A 25,351-nucleotide genomic window follows, 5' to 3' on the forward strand; every position below is an offset into this window, starting at 1 on the left:
TGAAGGATCACCTGGAGAGTCGCCTTCTCTTAGGGGGCTGGCCCTAGAACTCAGCAAACACATCTGCGTCTGCACACAGCTCACAAGAAGCCACCTCAAATGACCGTATAATTTTCAACAACTGGGAAGCACCCTGTCTGACTTTGGAATGTCCTGAAAGCAAAACGGAAACAATCGTCCCATTGTCTGCTCCTGTGCTTAGATTGAATTTTTTCCCCCAGAAACAAAATTTCTCTTCTGCATTGATAATTCACAATTGAAAAGCATTTTCAAAGCATGCAGCTTTAGTGTTTTATGTTATTTAATAAGTGAAAACTCACAGCTGACATCAAGAAGATGACTCAGGGGCCTTCCCTGGTGGTCCAGTGGTTAAGAATTCCCTGGTGGCTCAGACAGTAATGCAGTGCAGGAGACCAGGGTTCCATCCTTGGATCAGGAAGCTCCCCTGGAGAAGAGAATGGCAACCCACTCCAGTATTCTTGCCTGAAGAATTCCACGGACAGAGGGGCCTGGTGGGCTACGGCTCATGGACTGGCAAAGAATCAAACAGGACTGAGCCACTATCACTTTCATTTTCTTTTCCAATGCAGGGGACGTGGGTTCAATCCCTGGTCTGGGAAAATTCCACATGCCTTGGGCAGTTAAGCCCTCTAGAGAGGCCGCATGCTGACACATGCCAAATAAATAAATAATTAAAAGTTACTTATCTAAAAGAAAAAGAAGATAACGTGGTATGATAGAGAAATGGAGTGTCCTGGAACTGGTTTGTGTCCCATATACTGTACATGCAGCCAGATTGGTCTGGAAAAGTGTCAACAAAATATATCCTAGGAAATCTGATTGACAATGGTTACTTTCTTTTCTTTTTCTTTCTTTTTTTTGGGACGGGGTACTATTCTGCACTGTTGTTAAGTATTTTTGCAGTGAGGATCATTTTTACAGAAAAAAAGTTTTTAAATTATTTTAAAAAAATCTTAGGGCTGTTGAATCCATCAGTAGCAGATGGGGCCCAACACGTGTTAGGTTTGGCTAGCGCGGTGGCTTTTTTTTTTTTTTTTTTCCATGAGCTGGAAGCTTCCAGTCTTCCACAGGCCCCTATCGGACTCTTTCTCGGACTTGGCAGAGCTGAAGAACCGGTGGCCCATCCCCCGGCGGCGCCCGCCCCCTCCTCGCTGTGGCCCCGCCTCCTGTAGGGCCCGCTCTCTCCCCTTCCTCCACCCTCCTCTTTTCCATCTGTCGCAAAAGATTCGGCGGCGCTTGACGGCCGGTGTTGTTTGACGGCCGGAGGGAACCGAGAAGGAGGAGGAAGCCGCTGTGGTGGCTGCCGCGGCGCCTGCGACTGGAGCCGGGGTGGGCGCTGCGGTCTGGGCCCGAGAGTGAGGCGCGGGCGGCCGGGCCGGTGGGCTGGGCGGCGGGCCCGGCGGCCGCCCCCGCGCCGCGCCCGCGCCTGGCGGCCCGATGTGGCTACAGCAGCGGCTTAAGGGGCTGCCGGGACTGCTGTCGAGCAGCTGGGCCCGCCGCCTACTCTGCCTGCTCGGCCTCCTGGTGCTGCTTCTCTGGTTCGCGGGCTCTGGGGCGCGGCGGGCGGCGGGCGGCCTGCAGCTGCTGCCCTGGCCCCACGGCGAGCCGGGCGCTGCCGAGCCCTCTGCCTGTCTGGAAGCGGCCACCCACGCCTGGCGCAGCCTGCGGGAGCGGGGCGAGGCTGTGCCCCTGGGCCCTGGAGTGCCATCTCTGGTGGCCAACGGCTTCCTGGCCCTGGACGTGGTCGCCAACCGGCTGTGGGTGACCCCTGGGGAGCGGGAGCCCGCCGTGGCGCCGGACTTCGTGCCTTTCGTGCAGCTGCGCCCGCTGAGCGCGCTCCCTGAAGCTGGGGAGTCAGTGTTGCTTCTGCGGGAAGGGCTGCTGCGGCGAGTTCGTTGCTTGCAGCTGGGGACCTCGGGTCCCGGCCCTGCGGCCGCCGGCCCAGGCCCCGCCTCGGCCTCCGGCCTGCTCACGGGATCCGGCCGAGACTGCGTGCTGCTGCAGGAGGACTTTCTCGCTCACCGTGGCCGACCCCACGTCTATCTGCAGCGCATCCAGCTCAACAACCCCACGGAACGCGTGGCCGCGCTGCAGACTGTGGGGCCCACTGCCGGCCCGGCCCCCAGGGCCTTCACCAGCACCCTGGAGAAGGTCGGAGACCATCAGTTCCTCCTCTACTCTGGCCGGTCCCCGCCTGTTCCCACGGGGCTGGTGCACCTGGTGGTGGTGGCCGCCAAGAAGTTAGTGGACCGTCTCCAGGTGGCTCCCAGGACGCAGCTCGACGAGACTGTGCTGTGGGTGGTGCACGTTTCTGGCCCTCTTAACCCCCAGGTGCTCAAAAGCAAAGCAGCCAAGGAGCTCAAGGTGCTCCAGGACTTGGCCCGGAAGGAAATGCTGGAGCTCTTGGAGATGCCAGCAGCTGAGCTGCTCCAGGATCACCAGCGCCTCTGGGCTCAGCTCTTCAGTCCAGGTGAGGTCCGGCTTTGTCTGCCGTCCACACCTTGCAGCAGGGTGAGCACAGCCCACCCTGGGGATGTCCCTGCAAAGTCAGCAGAGCCGACATTGAAGGAGGGTCCTGGGGTGGCTCATACTTGGGCTTGGCATTGGGTCTGGGGCTGACTCTTTTGCTCCACCACTTAGTATCTGCGTGACCTTGAACCAGTCACTCTCGGCCTGTATTCAAAAATAATAGTAACGCCTACCTCAGAAGACATTTAGCAGAATCTTAAGAGAGAAGTGCGTAAAGGGCAGGTGTTATTGTTATTTGTTCTTGTAGGTGAAGCCTGGTTTGAGCAGAGTGGTTTGGGGGGTGGGGGAGGGTCAATTGATAAAGGGTAAACGAAGGGCCTGGCCCATCCCCGGCTTCTTTCCTCAGTTCCCCACAGTTTCAGCTGGTGACAGGCTTGAGCTTCTTTAAAAAAAAAAAAAAATTACTTATTTTCTGGCTGAGCCAGGTCCTTGGTGCAGCATGCAGTTTTCTCTGGTTGTGGCTTGTGGGCTCCAGAGCCCATGGGCTTAGTTGCTGCATGGCATGTGGAATCTTAGTTCCCCAACCAGGGATCAGACTCTCGTACCCTGCATTGGAAGGTGGATTCTTAACTGCCGGGCCACCAGGGAAGTCCCCGGTGCACATTTTTAAGGGTCCCACTGGCTGCTGTCTCAGCGTACAGACAGTAAGTGGGGGTGGGGGGGCAGTAGAGTGTGGAGACCAGACACGAGGTTTTGGCAGGAGCCCAGGTGAGAGGAGGGTGGCTGGGACCAGAGCCGTGACTGTGGAGGCCAAGGTGGGTGACCCTGATACTTTCGGAGCTGGAGCCCCTGGGGCTTTCAGTGGACTGGCAGTGGGGAGTGAGAACGTGAGGGCGACTCCTGAGTTCATGGGGGAGGGTTCCAGCAGGTGTCTGGAGATGATTTAAGGAAGGATTAGTGGGGGACTGAATTCAAACCTTGTCAGGTTCAAAATGCCTGTCAGACATACAGGTAGAGACACCACATGTGCGGTTAGCTGTCTGAGGCTAGCGTTCATACAAATTTGGGAGCTCTTCTGATAAGATGTTGTTTGAGGCTATGAGCCCAGGAGAGAGAAGCAGCCCACAACCGGCCAGGGCATAGGTGACCATTCTGGAGACAGGGGCTGACCTTTTCACTTGACGTCATAGGCTTGGCTAAGTCGGTGTTCTTCTGGACTCTGGCAGGAGCCCCACTGGCAGGTTTCAGGCCCTCAGGGCTCCACGTGGTCATGTGAGGAAGCCAGGCAGGATATGTCCCCCCGAGCTCTAGGGAGACTGGAACTGCTGTTTTTATCCCTAAGGACAAAAACTTCGTGTCTCTGCTGCTCTTTTTGTTGTTGCTGTTAATATTCGGAGAAGGCAATGGCACCCCACTCCAGTACTCTTGCCTGGAAAATCCCATGGATGGAGGAGTCTGGTAGGCTGCAGTCCATGGGGTCGCTAGGAGTCGGACACGACTGAGCGACTTCACTTTCACTTTTCACTTTCATGCATTGGAGAAGGAAATGGCAACCCACTCCAGTGTTCTTGCCTGGAGAATCCCAGGGACAGGGGAGCCTGGTGGGCTGCCGTCTATGGGGTCGCACAGAGTCGGACAGGACTGAAGCAACTTAGCAGCAGCAGCAGCTGTTAATATTTATTTGGCTACACCAGGTCTTAGTTGCGGTACTCAGAATCTTTGATCTTTGTCGTAGCATGTGGGTTCTTTATTTGCAGCACACACTGAGTTGCAGCATGTGGGAATTAGTTCCCCAACCAGGGATCAAACCCTTGTTCCCTGCATTGGGAGCACGGAGTCTTAGCCACTGGTCCACCAGGGAAGTCCCTGACTCTGCTGCTCTTGATCTTTGTTTCATAACCTCAGCCTCCTAGCTGTGTTGGTCCTCCTTAACATGCAACTTCTATGGCATGACAGGTGTGGAAATGAAGAAGATCACTGATGCCCACACTCCGTCTGGCCTGACTGTGAACCTGACGCTGTACTACATGCTGTCCTGCTCCCCAGCCCCGCTGCTCAGCCCCGACCTGAGCCATCGGGAACGGGACCAGATGGAGTCAACGCTCAACTATGAAGATCACTGCTTCAGCGGCCACGCCACTATGCACGCTGAGAACCTCTGGCCAGGCCGCCTGTCCTCCGTCCAGCAGATCCTGCAGCTCTGGGACCTGTGGAGGCTGACCCTGCAGAAGCGCGGCTGCAAGGGGCTGGTGCGGGCGGGCGCCCCCGGCATCCTTCAGGGCATGGTGCTCAGCTTCGGTGGCCTGCAGTTCACCGAGAACCACCTCCAGTTCCAAGCCGACCCTGACGTGCTGCACAACAGCTACGCCCTGCACGGCATCCGCTACAAGAACGACCACATCAACCTGGCCGTGCTCGCGGACGCTGAGGGCAAACCGTACCTGCACGTGTCTGTAGAGTCCCGAGGCCAGCTCGTCAAGATCTACGCCTGCGAAGCGGGCTGCCTGGATGAGCCTGTGGAGCTGACCTCGGCGCCCCAGGGCCACACCTTCTCGGTCATGGTGACGCAGCCCATCACGCCGCTGCTCTACATCTCCACCGACCTCACGCACCTGCAAGACCTGCGGCATACGTTGCACCTCAAGGCCATCCTGGCCCACGACGAGCACATGGCCCAGCAGGACCCAGGGCTGCCCTTCCTCTTCTGGTTCAGCGTGGCCTCCCTCATCACCCTCTTCCACCTCTTCCTCTTCAAGCTCATCTACAATGAGTACTGTGGGCCTGGCGCCAAGCCCTTCTTCAGGAATAAGGTAGAAAGCCCCTGTGTCTCCAGCACCCAGGGCCCCAGCCTTGATTTCTGTCCCAAGTCTAGGACAGGGTGAGGCTGGGGGAGTGGTGGGGTATCCTTTTTTTTTTTTTTTAATTTATTTTTAGTTGGAGGGTAATTGCTTTACAACGTTGGGTTGGTTTCTGCCATACATCAACATAAATCAGCCATAGGTATATGTATGTCCCCTCCCTCTTGAACCTCCCTCCCGTGAAGTGTCCTTTTAAGCTAGTGTCCTCTGTCCTCATCACAGAGGGGAGCAGGTATGCTTTGAGAGGACATTTAAAAGTACCTTCTTAGAGGAGCCCATTGGAAGGGCACCTGTGGAATCCAGGCATGCGTAGATATGTCTGCTGGCCTCCTAGGGATGTGGGCAGTCCTGTCACCACATCCTAAATCTTAACAGTTAAAAATACCTGCCAAAACCCCTAGATGGACTTGAAGCCTCTACCTAAACCGCTGATGAGACCCGCACCCCACCCCCCGAGAGCCTGTTTACCGAGTTCAGAAGTCAGTCCCTTGTGGTGAGCCAGCCTCAGGCAGTCGTCTCGTCAGCCAGGGCAAGATCATTTCCCTCCTGTTTCCTGAAACATCTTTGCTCCCAGGAAGCCATGGTTTGGGCCATGGTGGCTGTGGGACTCTCATTGAAACATATCTTGGAGTTCAGGATGGGTGTCCCGGGGGAAGGCTGCCTGCCATTCCTCTCATTAGATTGTAGTGGGGTGGAGGGTTGGTGGAGGGGTACCTTTAACTCCAGGTCTGTGCTCCCAGTGGCTTCTGGTTCAGAGAAGGAAGTAGCACTTGACCTAAAGGGGTGGGAGAAGGGTCAGAGGCAGGTCTGAACTTGTCAAGCGTGAGGAACATAGAAGTCAGATCAAAGACAAATGTGCATATGGCCTTCCCGGGTGTCTGTCACGGGCTGCGTTGCATTGCATGGATCTGGCAGCCTCAGTGAAGCAGGTGGGCGGGCTGCTTCTCCCTGCTGGGTGGTGGAGTTCTCTGCTGTTAATCTGGCCTAGCCCCATCCACCCATGGTTCCCACCTGATCAGGGGGACAGGCCAGGCAGTCTTCTCAGATCTTGCCCAGTGACTTCCCACCCCTGAAGCCAGGCCTGGCCAGAGCAGTGCCTGTGAACTTGCTGCACCCGCCTAAGGAGACACCCAGGCCCCGAGTCCAGGATGGCTGTAGCCTGTCTCTGGGCTGGGTGCCGTCATCCCAGCCGGCTGTGAGCCAGGGTAGGGTGCCAGCAGGGTGTTCCCATCACCTGCTTCCCTCGAGATTGCTGTAGCTGTCCCCTGGGCTTGGCATGCGCAGTAACATCCTGTCTTGTTGGTCGAACAGGAAGATCCCAGTGTCTGAATGACGTCAGTCCTGCTTTCAGTGGCCACTTGCACAAGATGCCCAGCACTGAAAGTCCTGCTGCTGCGAACAAGGGATCCTGTGAAAGCACCCAGCCTTTTGTGCCTTGTTGGGGGACACCAGTGACTCAGAAGTGCGTGTAGATGTTCAGGAGTTTGCATCGGGGAGGGGAGGAGAGGGGCCGATGGACTTTTTGTAAGCTTTTGATTCAATAAAATGAACCTGTACGGAAAATACTTGAAATTGAACTCACTCCTTCCACTTTCCCCCTTTCTTCTATCCCAGGAAATAGACCCTCTTTTGAAAAGACTTGTCTAGGAAAAAATGTGTTCTTTTCCTAATTTAATGTGTTCTTTTCTTGAATGAATTTTTATTAATAATTTATTGTTGAGATTTGCTGGATGGCTTTTGCGTCCACTCTTCAGTAGTGAATCTTGGCGGTGATTTCCGGGAGGTCTGGAGCCCCGTAGGCTGCCTGCGTGGAGGGGGCGGGTCTCCGTCACCCTCGGGTTTGCACATCATGTCCTTACCATGAGCCTGTGGAGACCGCGGTTTTGTACCTCTGGGCCTTAGGGGAGGTGTTTAACTTTCCAGTGACTGTTGATTGTTGGGTTTTGGAATACCAAAGCTTTTTTTTTGTCGTTCTGTTTTTAAATAAATCTCTTTCAAACTTCCATGAGCAGTTTGTGTGTGGTTAAAACCTCTGGAGACGTCAGACCTTCCTTAGTCACCAGACTTGGGGAGAATCCGGAGCACAAGGCCCTACCGTGGTGACGGTGTTCTTTCCCCACGTCCTCTCCCCTTCAGAAGAGCCCCTCAGAGCATGGGATGTGGCCTCTGCCCCCACCTCAGGGTTTGCTGCGTGTCTTGGCAGAGGGGGCTGCTCCAGGAGTCACCGAGGTCCCCTCCTGCTGTGGTGCCTCACCCCCAGCCTGCTGCCCATAGGACTGCTGCTGCTGTTCACTCAGTCGTGTCTGACTGTGCAGCTCCATGGACTGTAGCCTACCAGGCTCTTCTGTGGGGTTTCCCAGGCAAGAATACTGGAGCAGGTTACCATTTTCTACTCCAAGGGATCTTTCCAACCCAGGGATCAAACCCAAGTCTCCTGCATTGGCAGGTGGGTTCTTTACTGCTGAGCCACCTGGGAAGCAGGCCTCCTGCCAGTTCTGGAAGCTAAGGTCTGAATCCTTTGTGGGGAGAATGGAGCAAAGGGGCCGTGCTGAGCAGGGCAGTCCACCTTGGGGACCATCACCCTGTTTCCTAGGTGTGTGTGTTTTGAGCAGCTTGACTCAGCTGGTTGGTTTCGGTGCCAAGGTCCCAAGGGTCTGGCCCCCAGCAGGCAGCTGGGAGAGAAAAAAACAAGTGCCTCAGGTTCTTCTATGAGTAGCCCTGGTTTACCAGGTGCTTCAGTCCTGAGTGCCATCCTCTCCTGCTCTCAGGGTGCAGAGCATTGAATGCCTCCTGATTCCAGCCAGGGGACCCTTGGCTGGCAGGGGGCGAGGTAGACTGCAGTTCATTGTGTGACGTGGCCTCTAGACACTGCATTCAACTGGAAGCTACTTGGCCACAGAAGCAGTGCTTCATGGCTCCCATTCCTCCTGTTTAACTTGCAGCAAGGCATGGTGTGGGCTCCTGTACATGTAAAAATGAGCCTATGTACCTGTGCCTGGAAAATACTGACCTAGCAAGTTTAATTTCAGTAGACGAGTATCTGTGATTTATAGGTCTCATTGAAGTGAGCATGTGTGTTAGGTATTTTACAGCAACACAGCCTCATGTGGGGAGGAGGTTGCTGAGGGTTAAGGTGCCAATTTAAGAGATAAGGAAATGACCTCTGAATAGTTTGCTCAGGACTTCCCTGATGGTCCAGTGGTTAAGAATCCACCTGCCAGGGCTTTTCTGGTGGCTCAGTGGTAAAGAATGTGCTGGCCAATGCAGGAGCCAGGGGTTTGATTCCTGGTCCAGGAAGATCTCACACGCTGGGGAGCAGCTAAGCCTGTGGCCACAACTACTGAAGCCTGTGTGCCCTAGAGCCCGTGTTCTGCAACAAGAGAAGCCACCGTGATGAGACGCCTCCACTCGCTGCAACTAGAGAAAAGCCCACGCAGCATCAAAGACCCAGAGCAGCCAAAATAATAAAATTTTAAAAGAATCTACCTGCCAACGTAGGGGACATGGGTTCGATCTCCGGTCTGGGAAGTTTCCACGTGCCACAGGGCAACTAAGCCCCTGTGCCACAACTACTGAGTCTGCGCTCTAGAGCCCAAGCTCCACAACAAAAGACCGCAGTGAGAAGTCCGAACACCACAACTAGAGAGTAGGCCGTATCACCGCAACTAGGGACAGACCCAGTACAGCAATGAAGACCCAGCCCAGCGCAACCAAAAATAAATAAAATAAAAAAAAAATAATTTGCTCAAGGCTGCGCAGCTCAAGCAGGGATGTAAGCTGGGGCTCGCTGTTGGCCCAGCCTCTCTCAGCCCCCACACTCCATCTCTCCCTTTGAATTCCTCTGATGGCTCCTGTGGGATGGGAGGCGGGTGGGTAATGCATTTTTTGCCATGAGCCTCTGCAGTACCTCCAGTTTGGCCTCAGTTGGAGCAGGCCATCTATAACCCTAGTGGGTCTGCCTCCCACGGTCCAGTAATGCACCAGAGCTTTCTTCTTGGGCTGGACACACAAAGTTCAGTTCAGTCGCTCAGTGTCCGACTCTTTGTGATTCCATGGACTGCAGCATGCCAGGCTTCCCTGTCCATCACCAACTCTGGAGTTTGCTCAAACTCATGTCCATGGAATCGGTGATGCTATCCAAAGAGGCCAGGTCAAGTTGCTTTTCCGGGGCAGACACTTGGTATGGAAAATGTAATCGCATACTATCCGGCACTTCCCAGCAGCTAAAACTTTGGCTTGGAAATGTATTAACTCCCTGAAGACCGACAGGCTCCTCAGCATCTCATGCCCCAGCTCACATCCTCGTAGGCTACTTTTCACTCCTGCCATGGTTGCAGCCACCAGCTCTTTCCCGGGGTGGGTTCCTGGCAGCAGCCGGCCTCAGCTTCTCTCTGACCTCAGGAAGCTGTTCTGCACTCAGCATGTGTGTAGCCTCGAAGCAGGTCAAGGATAACACTGCTCAGGGCAGCCCTTCTCCCATGGGAGTTGGAGCCAGTGCTCCCTCCACCATCCACTGGGTGGACAATTCTGAAAGACTTCCTAAACTGCTTCTCAGATGGGATCAGGCCCCTGCTGCCCACAGTGGAGAAGAATTCAGGAAGACACCCTTGATTTGCTTTTGCTCCCTCCATTTTACCCTCTCCCAGTCTCCCTCTGCTGTCCCCTGGGAGCTCTTACTAAATAAGCTGCCTTCACACGAGCTTTTGCTTCAGTAAAACACTAATCATGAGGTCCATGATTAGCGTCCATGATTCAGTCAGTTCAGTTCAGGTCAGTCGCTCAGTCGTGTCCGACTCTTTGCGACCCCATGAATCGCAGCACTCCAGGCCTCCCTGTCCATCACCAACTCCCGGAGTTCACTCAAACTTACATCCATCGAGTCAGTGATGCCATCCAGCCATCTCATCCTCTGTTGTCCTTTTTTCCTCCTCCCCCCAATCCCTCCCAGCATCAGAGTCTTTTCCAATGAGTCAACTCTTCGCACGAGGTGGCCAAAGTACTGGAGTTTCAGCTTTAGCATCATTCTTTCCAAAGAACACCATCCATGATTAGCTCTGGACAATTTTTCCAAGAGGAAGTTGAATTCTCCTGTGAGTGTATGGGCTGAGTGTTAGGGATTCCCAAAGTCATATGTTGAAACCTAGCCCCCCATGTGATGAAGTTTGTAGGAGGGGCCTTTGGGAGGTGAGTAGGTCATGAGGGTGGAGCCCTCAAGAACAGGATTAGTGCCCTTATAACAGAGACCCAGAGAGCTCTCCAGTCCTCCTCCTGCTGAGTGAGGGCACAGAGAGAAGACAACTGTCTCCAGCCCAGAGGAGGGCTCTCATCAGATCCTGATCACACCAGCACCCTGATCTCAGACTTTCAGCCCCCAGAACTGTGAGAAATAGGTTTCTGTTGTTTGTGAGCCACCCAGTCTATGGTATTCTGCCATAGGAGCCCAGATGGACTAAGACAGGCATATTCTTCCAGTGGGGGAATGCAACTTTTCAAGGTGATAATAAGCCAAGAATACAAATATTCATAGGATCTTAGATTTAAAAAATCTTTAGAGTTATTTTTGCTTAAGAGTCTGTAACCTGGCTTCAAGGGACCTGTGAATCCCTGGAATTGCAAAATGTATGTGTGTGTATATATATATATATACACATATATATGTATATATTTTCCTTTTTTTCACGAGGAGAGTTCCTGTAGCTTTCCTCAGATTCTTAAAGGATTCCTGACCTTAAAAACAAAAAAACAAACAAACAAACAAAAAAAAACCCTTAAGAACAAGTACTCTGCACTTTGGGGTCTTGTTTTTAGCTTCCCACCAACCCCAAGAAGCAGCAGTGGTCTGACCTGCCATCTGCTTAGGGGTCTGGTGATTGGGCTGATCACCCCACTTACTGAGGGCACTGGCCACCTTGCAGAAAGGAGGCTTATCTCAGCAGGCAGGTGATGGTTGAACAAACAGCCTGACCATGAACAAGCTACCAAGTCTCACAATCCTGCTTCCTGGAGCCTCTCCTCTGGACTTTGACCAATGGAAGCTTCAAATAAATCATTCAACTCAGTAAACGTTCATGGTGATTCTTTTAGCAGGCCATGCATATATATGGCCCTTGGGTGTAAAAGGGGGAATGGTTACCTTTGACAAACATCTGCATGCTGGGCACTTCCCCACTAGTTTAAGGTCCACGAAGGCAGTGGCTATACCTGTCTTTCACTCTGGATGGACCAGAGACTAGCACAATGCCTGGCACAGGGTGGCTGTTTAAAGAATACTTGTTGAATAAATGCTGGAGAGGGTGTGGAGAAAAGGGAACCCTCTTACACTGTTGGTGGGAATGCAAACTAGTACAGCCACTATGGAGAACAGTGTGGAGATTCCTTAAAAAACTGGAAATAGAACTGCCTTATGATCCAGCAATCCCACTGCTGGGCATACACACTGAGGAAACCAGAAGGGAAAGAGACACGTGTACCCCAATGTTCATCGCAGCACTGTTTATAATAGCCAGGACATGGAAGCAACCTAGATGTCCATCAGCAGATGAATGGATAAGAAAGCAGTGGTACATATACACAATGGAGTATTACTCAGCCATTAAAAAGAACACATTTGAATCAGTTCTAATGAGGTGGATGAAACTGGAGCCTATTATACAGAGTGAAGTAAGCCAGAAAGAAAAACACCAATACAGTATACTAACGCATATATATGGAATTTAGAAAGATGGTAACAATAACCCTGTGTACGAGACAGCAAAAGAGACACTGATGTATAGAACAGTCTTATGGACTCTGTGGGAGAGGGAGAGGGTGGGAAGATTTGGGAGAATGGCATTGAAACATGTGAAATATTATGTATGAAACGAGTTGCCAGTCCAGGTTCGATGCATGATACTGGATGCTTGGGGCTGGTGCACTGGGACGACCCAGAGGGATGGTATGGGGAGGGAGGAGGGAGGAGGGTTCAGGATGGGGAACACATGTATACCTGTGGCGGATTCATTTTGATATTTGGCAAAACTAATACAATTATGTAAAATTTAAAAATAAAAAAAAAAAAAAAAAAAAAAGAATACTTGTTGACTTACATTTGTATGCCTTATGTCATTCAATCCTGGTGTTTCAATTAAGACTTTGGGGTTGCAAGTGATAGAAAACTTAATTCTAACTGGCTTAAACCAAAAGACAAGTACTGGTTCCTTAACAGTATAGTCCAGGAGGACTTCAGGAATGGCTTGATGCAGGAATCAAATAATTTCAGTAGGATCCATCTCTTAGCTCTACTTCCTGTAGATTGGCTTCCATCCTCAGATGGGCTACCCTTGTGGAAATAAAATGGCCACAGTTATGGCCATTTGCCCTCTTAAAGAGGCAGCAGAGTCCGAGTCCCAGCATTCCTACCCAAAGTGCTGAGGTTCACCTCGATTGGACAGCCCATGCCTGAGCCAATTACCATGACCAGGGTGCAAGAGATATGTTAACTAGGTTAGACCATTCAGGCCACCTCAGAGCTAGGCACTGGGTCAATCTCAAACCGCTGCACAGAGAATAATGCATATGTACATGCATGTGTGTTAAGTTGCTTCAGTCGTGTCCGACTCTGCGCAACCCCATGGACTGTAGCCTGCCAGGCTCCTCTGTCCATGGGATTCTCCAGGCAAGAATACTGCAGTGGGTTGCCGTGCCCTCCTCCAGGGGGTCTTCCCAACCCAGGGATGGAACCTGTGTCTCTCATGTCTCCTGCACTGGCAGGTGAGTTCTTTACCACTAGTGCCACCTGGGAAGCCCACAGGAGAGGAATGGCTTGCTAAAGGAAATTTGGAGTTTTCTTGTCAGGAAGGAGGGGAAATAGATGCCTGGCAGCAAAGCACAGGCCTCTGGTTACTCTGGAAGGCAAATTTTATTCCCATTTTACAGATGAGGAAAGTGAGGCCCCAAGATGATAAGGCACTAGGCCAAAGTCACATAATTTGTGGAGTCTGGGATGTGTCCCAGGTCTGCCAGCTCCAGACCAGTTGGCCAAGTCATAATGGATGTATTTTGGAAATAACTGCTTGCGTATTTGCTCAAAGCTGCACCGATTTCTTCTATGCAGGGATGCCTTGTTTTCTAATCCAAAAGTCTCTCTGGGCAGGACTTTAGGTTCAACTGTACTTGCCTCCAACCAGTATTCTTGCCTAGAGAACCCCATGGACAGAGTAGCCTGGTGGCCTACAGTCCATGGGGTCGCAAAGAGTCAGACACAACTGAGTGACTGAGCACACACACACTCACCTCCAATCCTGTTTATCTGTTGTGGGACTCTCAGTCCCTGTATTTGACCAGATCCCCTTAGCAATCTTGTTGATTGGAAAGAGGTCAGGTACAGACCCTGAGCTGGTGGAATGGACAGTCTAAAGGGGAGACAGATAAGAAAATGGACAATTATACTGTGACTGGGGCTGTGAAGTATAGGGCTGGCACATCTAACTGCCACCAGAGGCTCAGGGATGGCTTCCTGAAGGATGATGGGTGTTTGCTAGGTGAAGCCGTGTAAGAGGACCATCCAGGCAGTGGGCAGAGCATGGGTAAGCATACAGAAATGGGGAAGTTTAGGGAGGCACGGAGAAGGCAATGGCACCCCACTCCAGTACTCTTGCCTGGAGACTGCCATGGACAGAGGAGCCTGGTAGGCTGCAGTCCATGGGGTCCCTAAGAGTTGGACACGACTGAGTGACTTCACTTTCACTTTTCACTTTCATGCATTGGAGAAGAAAATGGCAACCCACTCCAGTGTTCTTGCCTGGAGAATCCCAGGGATGGGGGAGCCTGGTGGGCTGCTGTCTATGGGGTCGCACAGAGTCGGACACGACTGAAGCGACTTAGCAGTTGCAGCAGCAGGGAGGCAAGTGAACAGCAATACATCAGTTTGTCTGGAGTATACAATCCATTTTCAATTATTTGGTGCTCAGCTTTCTTTATAGTCCAACTCTCACATCCCGTGACTACTGGAAAAACCATAGCTTTGACCAGACAGGCCTTTGTTGAAAAGTAATGTCTCTGATTTTTAATATGCTGTCTAAGTTGGTCATAGGTTTTCTTCCAAGGAGCAAGCATCTTTTAATTTCATGGCTGCAATCACCATCTGCAGTGATTTTGGAGCCCAGGAAAATAAAGTCTGTCACTGTTTCCACTGTTTCCCCATCTATTTGCCATGAAGTGATGGGACCAGATGCCATGATCTTAGTTTTCTGAATGTTGAGTTTTAAGCCAGCTGTTTCACTCTCCTCTTTCACTTTCATCAAGAGGCTCTTTAGTTCCCTCTTCACTTTCTGCCATAAGGGTGGTATTATCTGCATATCTGAGGTTTTTGATATTTCTCCTGGCAATCTTGATTCCAGCTTGTACTTCATCCAGCCCAGCTTTTCTCATGATGTACTCTGCATATAAGTTAAATAAACAGGGTGACAATATACAGCCTTGACGTACTCCTTTCCCAATTTGGAACCGGTCTGTTGTTCCATGTCCAGTTCTAACTCTTGCTTCCTGACCTGCATACAGGTTTCTCAGGAGGCAGGTCAGGTGGTCTGGTATTCCCATCTCTTTCAGAATTTTCCACAGTTTATTGTGATCCACACAGTCAAAGGTTTTGGCATAGTCAGTAAAGCAGAAGTAGATGTTTTTCTGGAACTCTCTTGCTTTTACGGAGATCCATTAGATGTTGGCAATGTGATCTCTGGTTCCTCTGCCTTTTCTAAATCCAGCTTGAACATCTGGAAGTTCACGGTTCACATACTGTTAAAGCCTGGCTTGGAGAATTTTGAGCATTACTTTGCTAGCGTGTGAGATGAGTGCAATTGTGTGGTAGTTTGAGCATTCTTTGGCATTGCCTTTCTTTGGGATTGGAATTAAAACTGACCTTTTCCAGTCCTGTGGGCACTGCTGAGTTTTCCAAATTTGCTGGCATATTGAGTGCAGCACTTTCACAGCATCATCTTTCAGGATTTGAAATAGCTCCACTGGAATTTCATCACCTCCACTAGCTTTGTTTATAGTGATGCTTCCTAAGGCCCACTTGACTTTGCATTCCAGAATGTCTGGGTATAGGTGAGTGATCACACCATCGTGGTTATCTGGGTCTTGAAGATCTTTTTTGTTTAGTTTTTCTGTGTATTCTTGCCACCTCTTCTTAATATCTTCTGCTTCTATTAGGTCCATACCATTTATGTCCTTTATTGTGCCCATCTTTGCATGAAATGTTCCCTTGATATCTCTGATTTTCTTGAAGAGATCTCTAGTCTTTCCCATTCTGTTGTTTTCCTCTATTTCTTTGCATTGATCACTGAGGAAGGTTTTCTTATCTCTCCTTGCTATTCTTTGGAACTCTGCATTCAAATGGGTATATCTTTACTTTTCTCCTTTGCCTTTTGCTTCTCTTCTTTTCACAGCTATTTGTAAGGCGTCCTCAGACAATCATTTTGCCTTTTTGCATTTCTTTTTCTTGGGGATGGTCTTGATCCCTGACAAAACGGGGTCCGCTGGAGAAGGGAATGGCAAACCACCTCAGTATTCTTGCCTTGAGAACCCCATTAACAGTATGAAAAAGAAAAAAGATAAGACACTGAAACATGAACTCCTCTGGTTGGAAGGTGCTCAATATGCTACTGGTGATCAGTGGAGAACTCCAGAAAGAATGAAGAGATGGAGCCAACGCAAAAACGACGCCCAGTTGTGGATGTGACTGGTGATGGAAGTAAAGTCCGATGCTGTAAAGAGCCATATTGCATAGGAACCTGGAATGTCAGGTCCATGAATCAAGGCAAATGGGAAGCGGTCAAACAGGAGATGGCAAGAGTGAACATCGACATTCTAGGTATCAGCAAACTAAAATGGCCTGGAACGGGCGAATTTAACTCAGATGACCATTACACCTACTACTGTGGGCAGGAATCCCTCAGAAGAAATGGAGTGGCCATCATAGTCAACAAAAGAGTCTGAAATGCAGTACTTGGATGCAATCTCAAAAACGATAGAGTAATCTCTGTTCATCCCCAAGGCAAACCATTCAATATTACAGTAATCCAAGTCTATGCCCTGACCAGTAATGCTGAAGAAGCTGAAGTTGAACAGTTCTATGAAGACCTACAAGACCTTCTAGAACTAACACCCAAAAAAGATGTCCTTTTCATTATAGGGGACTGGAATGCAAAAGTATGAAGTCAAGAAATACCTGGAGTAACAGGCAAATTTGGAGTACAGAATGAATCAGGGCAAAGGCTAATCGAGTTTTGCTAAGAGACTGCACTGGTCATAGCAAACACCCTCTTCCAACAACACAAGAGAAGACTCTACACATGGACATCACCAGATGGTCAATACTGAAATCAGACTGATTATATTCTTCGCAACCAAAGATGGAGAAGCTCTACATAGTCAGCTAAAACAAGACTGGGAGTGGACTGTGGCTCATATCATGAACTCCTTATTGCCAAATTCAGACTTAAATTGAAGAAAGGGGAAAACCACTAGGCTATTCAAAAGACAGAAAGTAAGAAAGTGAAGTCACTCAGTCGTTTCTAACTCTTTGAGACCCCATGGACTGCAGCCTACTGGGCTCCTCCGTCCATGGGATTTTCCAGGCAAGAGTACTGGAGTGGGTTGCTATTTCCTTCTCCAGGGATCTTCCCAACCCAGTGATCGAACCTGGGTATCCCACATTGTAGGCAGATGCTTTACGGTCTGAGCCACCAGGGAAGCTCTAGACCATTCAGGTATGACCTAAATCAAACCCCTTATTATTATACAGTGGAAGTGAGAAATAGAGTCAAAGGATTAGATCTGATAGAGTGCCTGAAGAACTATGGATGGAGATTCGTGATGTTGTACAGGAGGCAGAGGAGGGAGGTGTCACCTCACTGACCTGTAAAAAGCAAGGGGGTAGACGGGCTCTGGCCCTAATCCATGGCAATGATAACTTTACAGGCAGTAATTCCTCCCATGGATAGATCAACTTTCTCTCATCTGGTTACCATCATAACTTTAGCCAGTCTTCACAGCTTCCCCCAAAACCAAGGAGGACAGTTCATGACCCTGTTTTACAAAAGTAGAAACTGAGACACAGTGAAAGAGACTTGCCAGAAGTCACTGACGACCTTGCAGGGTTGACATACTCGCCCAGTGGCAGGTTAATTATCACCTCTGCTAGTATGTGGAGGAGAGTGCTGGAAATCAGAGCTCCCAGTTGCCTGCAAGCACCAGAGGAGTCAACATGAGTGCTGGTGGCCAGGGCAGGGTGGGATGGGGTGGGGCTGAGTGGGGGAACACTCCTGAGAGATGACCAAACAGATGAGAATGAGTGGGTGAGTTCAGGAGAGAAAAGCTGTGGCTTCTCTCAAAGGAAAACTTTGAGATAAAGCAACTAAGCAGCATTTTGAGGGGTGGGCACTGGATGTGGAAAAAGTAGCGAGTGGGCTGGGAGTTAGGGGACCTGCGTTCGGTCTCCAGGTCTGTCATTATCATTGCGTAACCTTCAACAAGTGAGTTAAGTATATACACTTTAGGTTCCCACCTGTAAAATGGGTCTAATAAACCTTCCAGCTTTGGAAGACGGTTAGGAATTCCCACAAAATAAATGACTATGTGAAAGTGTTTTGATAAATTAAAAACCTTCTCCACACCCAAGGGGGAATCGTTTGTATAGTGTACCTAGAGACAAGGGAATGTAAATCAGGGCTTCTAAACATGGGCTCCAGGGATAGCATTCAGGAGATCTGCAAAGCTGGATTGAAAAAATATATATATTTTCACTAAGTTCTAACTGAAATTCAGCCTTTCCTTCCATGATTAACTTTGGCATTTGCATCATTGTCAGTAATCACAGACACATTCATGACATGTCCAGGGGTGGCAAGCATCTTGAAATATTGTTCATGTTCATTATGGACTTTGAAATTATGGTAGTCATGAGATTTGCCACTAGATTTCAGTATTTCATCTATTAATACATAAGCACATGTGTTACCAATCACAAATTTGTTTTTAAAAATCTATTCAAAACTTTAAAATTATGAATCATGTTTAACATACACACAAGTAGACCTAATAGAATAAAGAAACTCTGCGTGCCCTGGTGGCTCAGTAGTAAAGAATCTGCCTGCAGTACAGGAGACCCAGGTTCGATCCCTGGGTTGGGAAGATCCCCTGGAGGAGGACATGGCAACCCACTCGAGTACTCTTGCCTGGAGAGTCCCCATGGACAGAGGAGCCTGGCAAGCTACAGTCCATAGATTCCCCCAGAGTTGGACACGACTGAAGCAACTAAACAGCTGTGTGCCCATCATCAAGTCCAACAACCATCATCCGCTTCTCTCCCACTCACATTATTACTTTTTTCATAAATAATATTTTTGTGGGGCACATTTTTTGCAGTCCTATAATTTTGAAGCAAACCCAAGATATAATAATTTCATTTCATCTGTAGATATTTCTTATGTACTTCTAAGTATAAGAAGGTTACAACAAAAACCATAGCCACAATATGATAATCATATCCAAAATCCCCCAATAATTCCTTAAAATCATCAAAGACCCACTAAAATTAAAAAACAAAGACATCTCACAAATGTAATAAAATTTGAAAATACTGTTTGTTTAAACCAGGATCCCATTAAGTTCTGCACAGTGAGACAGGTTGCTTTTAACTCTCTTTTAACATATAAATTTCTCTTTCTTCTCTCTCTCATCTTGCAATTTATTTGTTGAAGAAATCTGGTGGCTTGCTCCAAACAGCTCCTTGCAGTCAGGACTTTGTTGGTTGCATCCATCCCCCCCAGTGCTGTAGAAAAGCTCCACTATGCTCTGTTCTTCTGTTAATTGGTAGTCAGATCTAGTCTTGATCAGATTCAACTTCAATTTTTCCTGGCAAGATTACTTAATGGGAGCAGAACGCTCTTTCACCTGGGGGCATAGAATATCTAGTTCTCTCTTTCTTTGACCTTAGCAGCTGATTGTCTAGATCTGTCTGGGCATGGCTGACTCCAGCCATGAGCCAGGAAACAGCATCTTGAAGAGGCTGCCAAGAACCAGACGGCCATTTCTCTAAGGAGACAGCTTTCAATCTCGAAATGGTGTTTGGAGAATGTAATCTGGGTGCTAGAAGAGCTCATTACAACAGGGTTTTTTTTTTTTTTTTTTTGCCAAAGTTGAACAAGCAAGTTAAAATCCTCGTGTTAGGTAGACACCCAGCCTTTGGAGCCCAAGAAATCACTGGCCACCAGCATTTAGTTCTGCTTAAACAGATTTGGTTGTGAGAGGAGCAGTTTGACTAAGGGAGAGGAAAGTAAGTTACCCTCCCCAGTGGAGCAGGGCTAGACTGTGGGCAGTTGCCTTAGGCTCCCTGTGCCTGGTGTCCTGGTTCTTTACAAAAGAACATCAAAAGGTCCTGGGGAGGGGTAATCCCCACAACCCTGTTTCAGCCTCAGAGAGGGTCCTTGCACATGACCACAGGGAGGAGCCTGGAAAGCAAAGGAATGGAGCCCAAGGAATGAACTTGGGGATGGATTCTCTCCCTCCTTTACTGGGGCATACATGGCTGGTTTTCTTCTCCAGTATTCATTAAGATGATACCACTCTAATGGCAGAAAGTAGAGGAACTAAAGAGCCCCTTGATGAGACTGAAAGAGGAGAGAGAGTGAAAGAGCTGGCTTAAAACTCGACATTTAAAAAAACTAAGGTCATGGCATCCTGTCTCATCACTTTATGGCAAATAAAAGGGGGGGAAAGCAGAAGCAGTAACAGACTATTTTCTTGGGCTCCAAAATCACTGCAGATGGTGATTGCAGCCATGAAATTAAAAGATGTTTGCTCCTTGGAAGAAAAACTATGATCAACCTAGACAGCATATTAAAAAGCAGAGACATTACTTTTCAACAAAGGTCTGTCTGGTCAAAGCTATGGTTTTTCCAGTAGTCATGTATGGATGTGAGAGTTGGACCATAAAGAAGGCTGATCCCCAAAGAATTGATGCTTTCAAATTGCAGTGGTGAAGACTCTTCAAAGTCCCTTGGATTGCAGTGGCATCAAACTAGACAATTCTAGAGGAAATCGTCCCTAAATATTCATTGGAAGGACTGTTGCTGAAGCTCCAATATTTTGGCCACCAGATGCAAAGAGCTGACTCATTGGAAAAACACCCTGATGCTGGGAAAGACTGAGGGCAGGAGGAGAAAAGGGAACAGAGGATGAGATGGTTCAACAGTACCACCAACTCAATCATGAATCTGAGCAAAGGGGTCGCTAAGAGTCGGACACGACTGAGCGACTTCACTTTCACTTTTCACTTGCATGCATTGGAGAAGGAAATGGCATCCCACTCCAGTATTCTTGCCTGGAGAATCCCAGGGACGGGGGAGCCTGGTGGGCTGCCATCTATGGGGTCGCACAGAGTCGGACACGACTGAAGCGACTTAGCAGCAGCAGCAGCAGTGAAGGACAGGGAAGCCTGGCATCCTGCAGTCATGGGGGCGGGGGGCGGGAAGGGTGTCACAGAGTCAGACACCATTTAGCGACTGAACATTCCCTTTTTCCTGTGCGCGTGCTAAGCCGACTGGGTCATGTCGGACTCTTCGGGACCCTATGGACTTGTAGCTCGCCAGGTTGCTCTGTTCATAGGATTCTCCACGTAAGACTACTGGAGTGGGTTGCCAAGACCTTCTTCAGGGGATCCTTGGGATCCAGGTATCCAACACGTGTCTCTTATGTCTCCTGCATTTGCCGGCGTGTTTATAACCGCCAGCGAAAAGCTCATGGCTGCCTAGGGGAAAAACTACATTTCCCAGCTTACCTTGCAGCTAAGCTGTGAACAGGAAGCTCAGTTCTGGCCAATGAAATAGGTTAAAAAACCTACTTCCTGCCGTGTTTTGTCAAATCCATTATAAGCACGATCAAAATTCTTTCTTGACTCCTAAATTTAAGTAAGTTTAAAATTTCCGCTCCCAGTTTAAAAACGAAACTATCTCATTAGAAAACCCTCAAACATATACTACAGGAAAAGCCATGAGTTTACACTTCAGTTTTTAAAATTTACTTTTAAACGCACCCATATCTGTCTGTCCAATATACTCGCCGGGAAACTCCCATGGACGAAGGAATCCGGTAGGCTGCAATCCATGGGGTAGCTAGGAATCAGACACAGCTGACAGCTGAGGGGACTTCATTTTCCTTTTTACACATTGGAGAAGGAAATGGCCACCCACTCCCGTGTTTCTGCGAACAGCCGAGTCTGGTGGATTACCGTTTGCGGGGTGGTACAGAGAGTCGGTCACAACTAAAGCGACGTTTTCAGCAGTGCAGTGGTCTAAGAAATAGCTAGATAGCATTACCGAGGAGAATAGTTTGGGAAACAGCTGGAAAGCAATACCAACTGAATGATCGAACTACCCTACCTAACTAAACAATTTGTATTTTTTTTAGCTTCCTTTTTGTATACACCAAATTTCAATCATCTATTGAAGCACTATCATAATCTCTACTCAAAGCTAAATATTAACAAGTTCAAGTCTATTTTTTCACAACACCATAAATAGCCTTGCAAAAGCAAGGCCTCAAAAAATTGAGTAAAAACTCAGAATTGTTCCTCTCCACGGAAATCTTTAGTAAAAGGCGAAAGATTTATACGATCTGAAGAGAAACCAAAGTATGCCCTGACTTCGGGGCACGCATTGCTCAGGTAACTGTTACTCCTAATACAGTAAGAGTGATTATTTAACTGACAGAGCCATTCTTACCTGTCTTTCCTCAGACAATTCTATGAAAGTATTCTCACTTTTGGGGGGAAATAGTTCAAAGAAAAAGAAAAATATAGCCATTTTTAGATTGAAAAATTGTCCTAGGTGCACTGCATTGTGGGTATGCAAATATGACCCTCAGTTGTCACGCCCCTGTTTCCGGAAATTCCTTAAATAGATCATTCCTCTTGTGCGGGACAGAGACCACCACCAGAGGGCAGAGCCGAGGCGAGACTTGGAAGGTTAGAGACCTGAGCCTGATTCAGCTACAAAAAGACTGTTTTAGGCGTGAAGCGGGGGTGGGGTGGGGCATGCGTGTTCAGTCTTGTTCCACTCTACGACCCCGTGGATTGTACCCCGCCAGGATCCTCCGTCCATAGAATATTTTCTTTCTGTTTATCATTTTTGCCAAGCAAAAGTATTTTTTAAATGGCCCAAATGATCAAATATAGAAAATTATACCTGGGGAAAAAGTGTACTTTATACAATGAAAGTAAAATTTGAAATCACATGAACAGCTAGCAATAGGCAATTAACTAAATTGTGGTAGGTCAATAAAATGCACCATTCTGAAGCCACTAAAATGTTTTTCTCCAAAGAATATATATGAATATATTTACCATTTATTCGGTTAAAAAGAAAGATACAAAAGTATATTCCAGTTAGGTAGAAAAAAGATGTGTGTGTATATGAATGGCTTGAGAATAAACATTAAAATGTTAATAATAAACAATTTATTCCCAGCGATAAGTAAGCTGCTGCTGCTGCCAAGTCGCTTCAGTCGTGTCCGACTCTGTGAGACCCCATAGACGGCAACCCACCAGGCTCCGCCGTCCCTGAGATTCTCCAGGCAAGAACACTGGAGCGGGTTGCCATTTCCTTCTCCAATGCATGAACGTGAAAAGTGAAAGTGAAGTCGCTCAGTCGTGTCCGACTCCTAGCGACCCCATGGACCGCAGCCTACCAGGCTCCTCCGTCCATGGGATTTTCCAGGCAAGAGTACTGGAATGGGTTGCCATTGCCTTCTCCGGGGATAAGTAAGAGTTGTTTTAATTAATTTTATTTGATTTTTGGCTGCGCTGGATCTTCATTGCTGCTCACGGGCTTTCCCTAGTTGCAGCGAGTGGGGGGGGGGGGGGTTGGTGGGGGGCTGCCCTTCATTGTAGTGCTTGGGCTTCTTGCTGTGGTGTCTTCTCTTGTTGTGGAACACAAGCTTCAGGCTCACGGGCTTCAGTACTTGCAGCACGTGGGGGCTCAGTAGTTGCATCTCTGGGGCTCTAGAGTTTCGTCCTCCCTGGTGGCTCAGACGGTAAAGAACCCGCCTGCAATGCGGTAGACCTGAGTTCGATCCTTGGGGTGGGAAGATCCCCTGGAGGAAGGCATGACAACCCACTACAGGATTCTTGCCTGGAGAATCTCATGGACAGAAGAGTCTGGCCGACTACAGTCCATGGGGTTGCAAAGAGTCAGACACGACTAAGCACAGCACAGCAAAAGAGCGCAGGCTCAGTAGTGGTAACTCAAGGGCTTAGTTGACCCCGCAGCAAGTGAAATCTTCCCAGATCAGGGATGGACCTGTGTCCCCTGCTTTGGCAGGTGGATTCTTTACCACTGGACCACCAAGGAAGTCCAAGTTATTTTCATAATCAGGAAAAAAACCTGGTTAAGGGTGGGAAATGTGCAGAGTTCAAGTCTCTGGCCTGAACCTTGTACTGTGGGGAGGGGAGAGGGGGCCGCTTCTTCTGCAGCTCCACCTGTGCTTCTCTTAGTCTGTCTTTGACCCTGGGCATCCAGGGGAAGGCGGCTTCTTCCCACTTCACTGCTTCCCCGCTCCCTGCCCCCACCCCAGCTCCCACCTCCTAACCCAGGTCACTTTCCATCACCCACACCGACACAGCAGGCAGAACAAAAACCTCAAGGTATTTAAACCATTTTGCCTTGGCTTGGGAGTGCATGGTGTGACCCTGTAGTAGTTTAGTTTCCTATTTATATTTGGTTTACTCAGAGATAAGAGAATTCCTCTTCATTTCTCAGAAGATGGCTTGAGAGAGAGAGGGTCTAGTATTAGTAATTTGCTGCTGGGAGACTTCCCTAGTGGTCCAGTGGTTAAGAATCTGGAATTAGCAGGAGACATGGGTTTGCTCCCTGGTCAATGGAACTAAGATCTTACATGTCTCGGGGCTCTGCAACTACTGAGCCCACGTGCCACAACTAGAGAGAGGCCCACGTGCTGCAACGATCCTGAGTGCAACGACTAAGACTCGATTCAGTAAAGTAAGTAAATGTTAGAAAAAAAAAAACAAAAAGAAATTTACTGCTGGTAACTTCCTACCCTCAGATCAAGAGTGAATGAGTCGACACTCTGATGACCACCTGAGTGTTAATTATCCTGAGTTCTTTTAACTCTTTTAATCCGTAAACTAACCCTATGAGTTTGGTACTATTAGTACCATCCTCACTTTACAAACGAGGTAACTGGCTCACAGTGGTGAAAGCCCACAGGTGGTAAGTAGCAGAGCTGGGTGTGAATCCAGGAGACTCCCAGAGTCCATCCCCTAACTACAACACTGCCCTCTCTCAATCATAATCTACAGATTCCCATTTATTGAGCCGCTCCCATGGCACGTATCCTTTCCTTCTCACAACTTAATGGGATAAATGCTGCCATCATTAGGGATTTGCAGATGAGGAAATGTCACTTGGTCAGGGCCATCACCTTGGATATAGTCCTGGATCTGTGACTTTTGCTGACTCTCATGTGGGCTCCTGACTTTTCCATACATCCTTGCCCTCCCTGGAAAATACTATAAAATCATTAGCTTCTCCTTCTTCCACTCCTGGCTCCCTGGGCTCATTGAAGTATCCACCAGCCCATCCCTGGGCATCTCAGTGATGTTTTCCATACTCAGGTGCCTCCTGTTCATCCCTGGAACCAGTCAGATGTGGATTCTGGCCAGCTGTGTAGTTTCTCCAGTGACCTTGGTGGGGGCTGTCATCTTGAAACTGGGGACTCTGTCCTGCAGGCCTGTTCTCTGAGCCTTGGTGATCTGTTTCCTCCAAGCAGAGCAGGTCCTCTGCTGCTGGGACTTCCTGGGCGATGCTGAGCCCTGGTTCTGGGCAGGTTGATGCCCAGAGGATGGAGGCACTCCACTCTGTCAGGTGGAGTTGGGAGGGTTCGTGCCCACCATGTCTGGGGTGGGGGAAAATCAGACTTAGTCTGTGAGCAACACGTGGTTATGGCAG

At 49.0% G+C, this 25,351-nt stretch overlaps 1 protein-coding gene and 1 non-coding gene across 2 annotated transcripts; one reads left to right on the forward strand and one right to left on the reverse strand.

Moving 5' to 3' along the window:
• Positions 1 to 1,260: 1,260 nt before the first annotated feature.
• On the forward strand, positions 1,261 to 7,352 carry KIAA2013 (KIAA2013 ortholog). The gene is made up of 3 exons (XM_055582291.1): positions 1,261 to 2,491; positions 4,447 to 5,300; positions 6,660 to 7,352. The coding sequence occupies exons 1-3, from the start codon at positions 1,459 to 1,461 to the stop codon at positions 6,675 to 6,677; spliced, it is 1,905 nt and encodes a 634-aa protein (XP_055438266.1). The 5' UTR covers positions 1,261 to 1,458; the 3' UTR covers positions 6,678 to 7,352.
• A 14,553-nt stretch (positions 7,353 to 21,905) lies between these two features.
• On the reverse strand, positions 21,906 to 22,021 carry LOC129654426 (U5 spliceosomal RNA). Its single transcript, XR_008715493.1, has one exon. It is a non-coding gene; the product is annotated as a U5 spliceosomal RNA (small nuclear RNA).
• Positions 22,022 to 25,351: the final 3,330 nt, after the last annotated feature.

This window comes from Bubalus kerabau, chromosome 5 (assembly GCF_029407905.1).
Source record: "Bubalus kerabau isolate K-KA32 ecotype Philippines breed swamp buffalo chromosome 5, PCC_UOA_SB_1v2, whole genome shotgun sequence".
NCBI classification, from domain to species: Eukaryota; Metazoa; Chordata; class Mammalia; order Artiodactyla; family Bovidae; genus Bubalus; species Bubalus kerabau.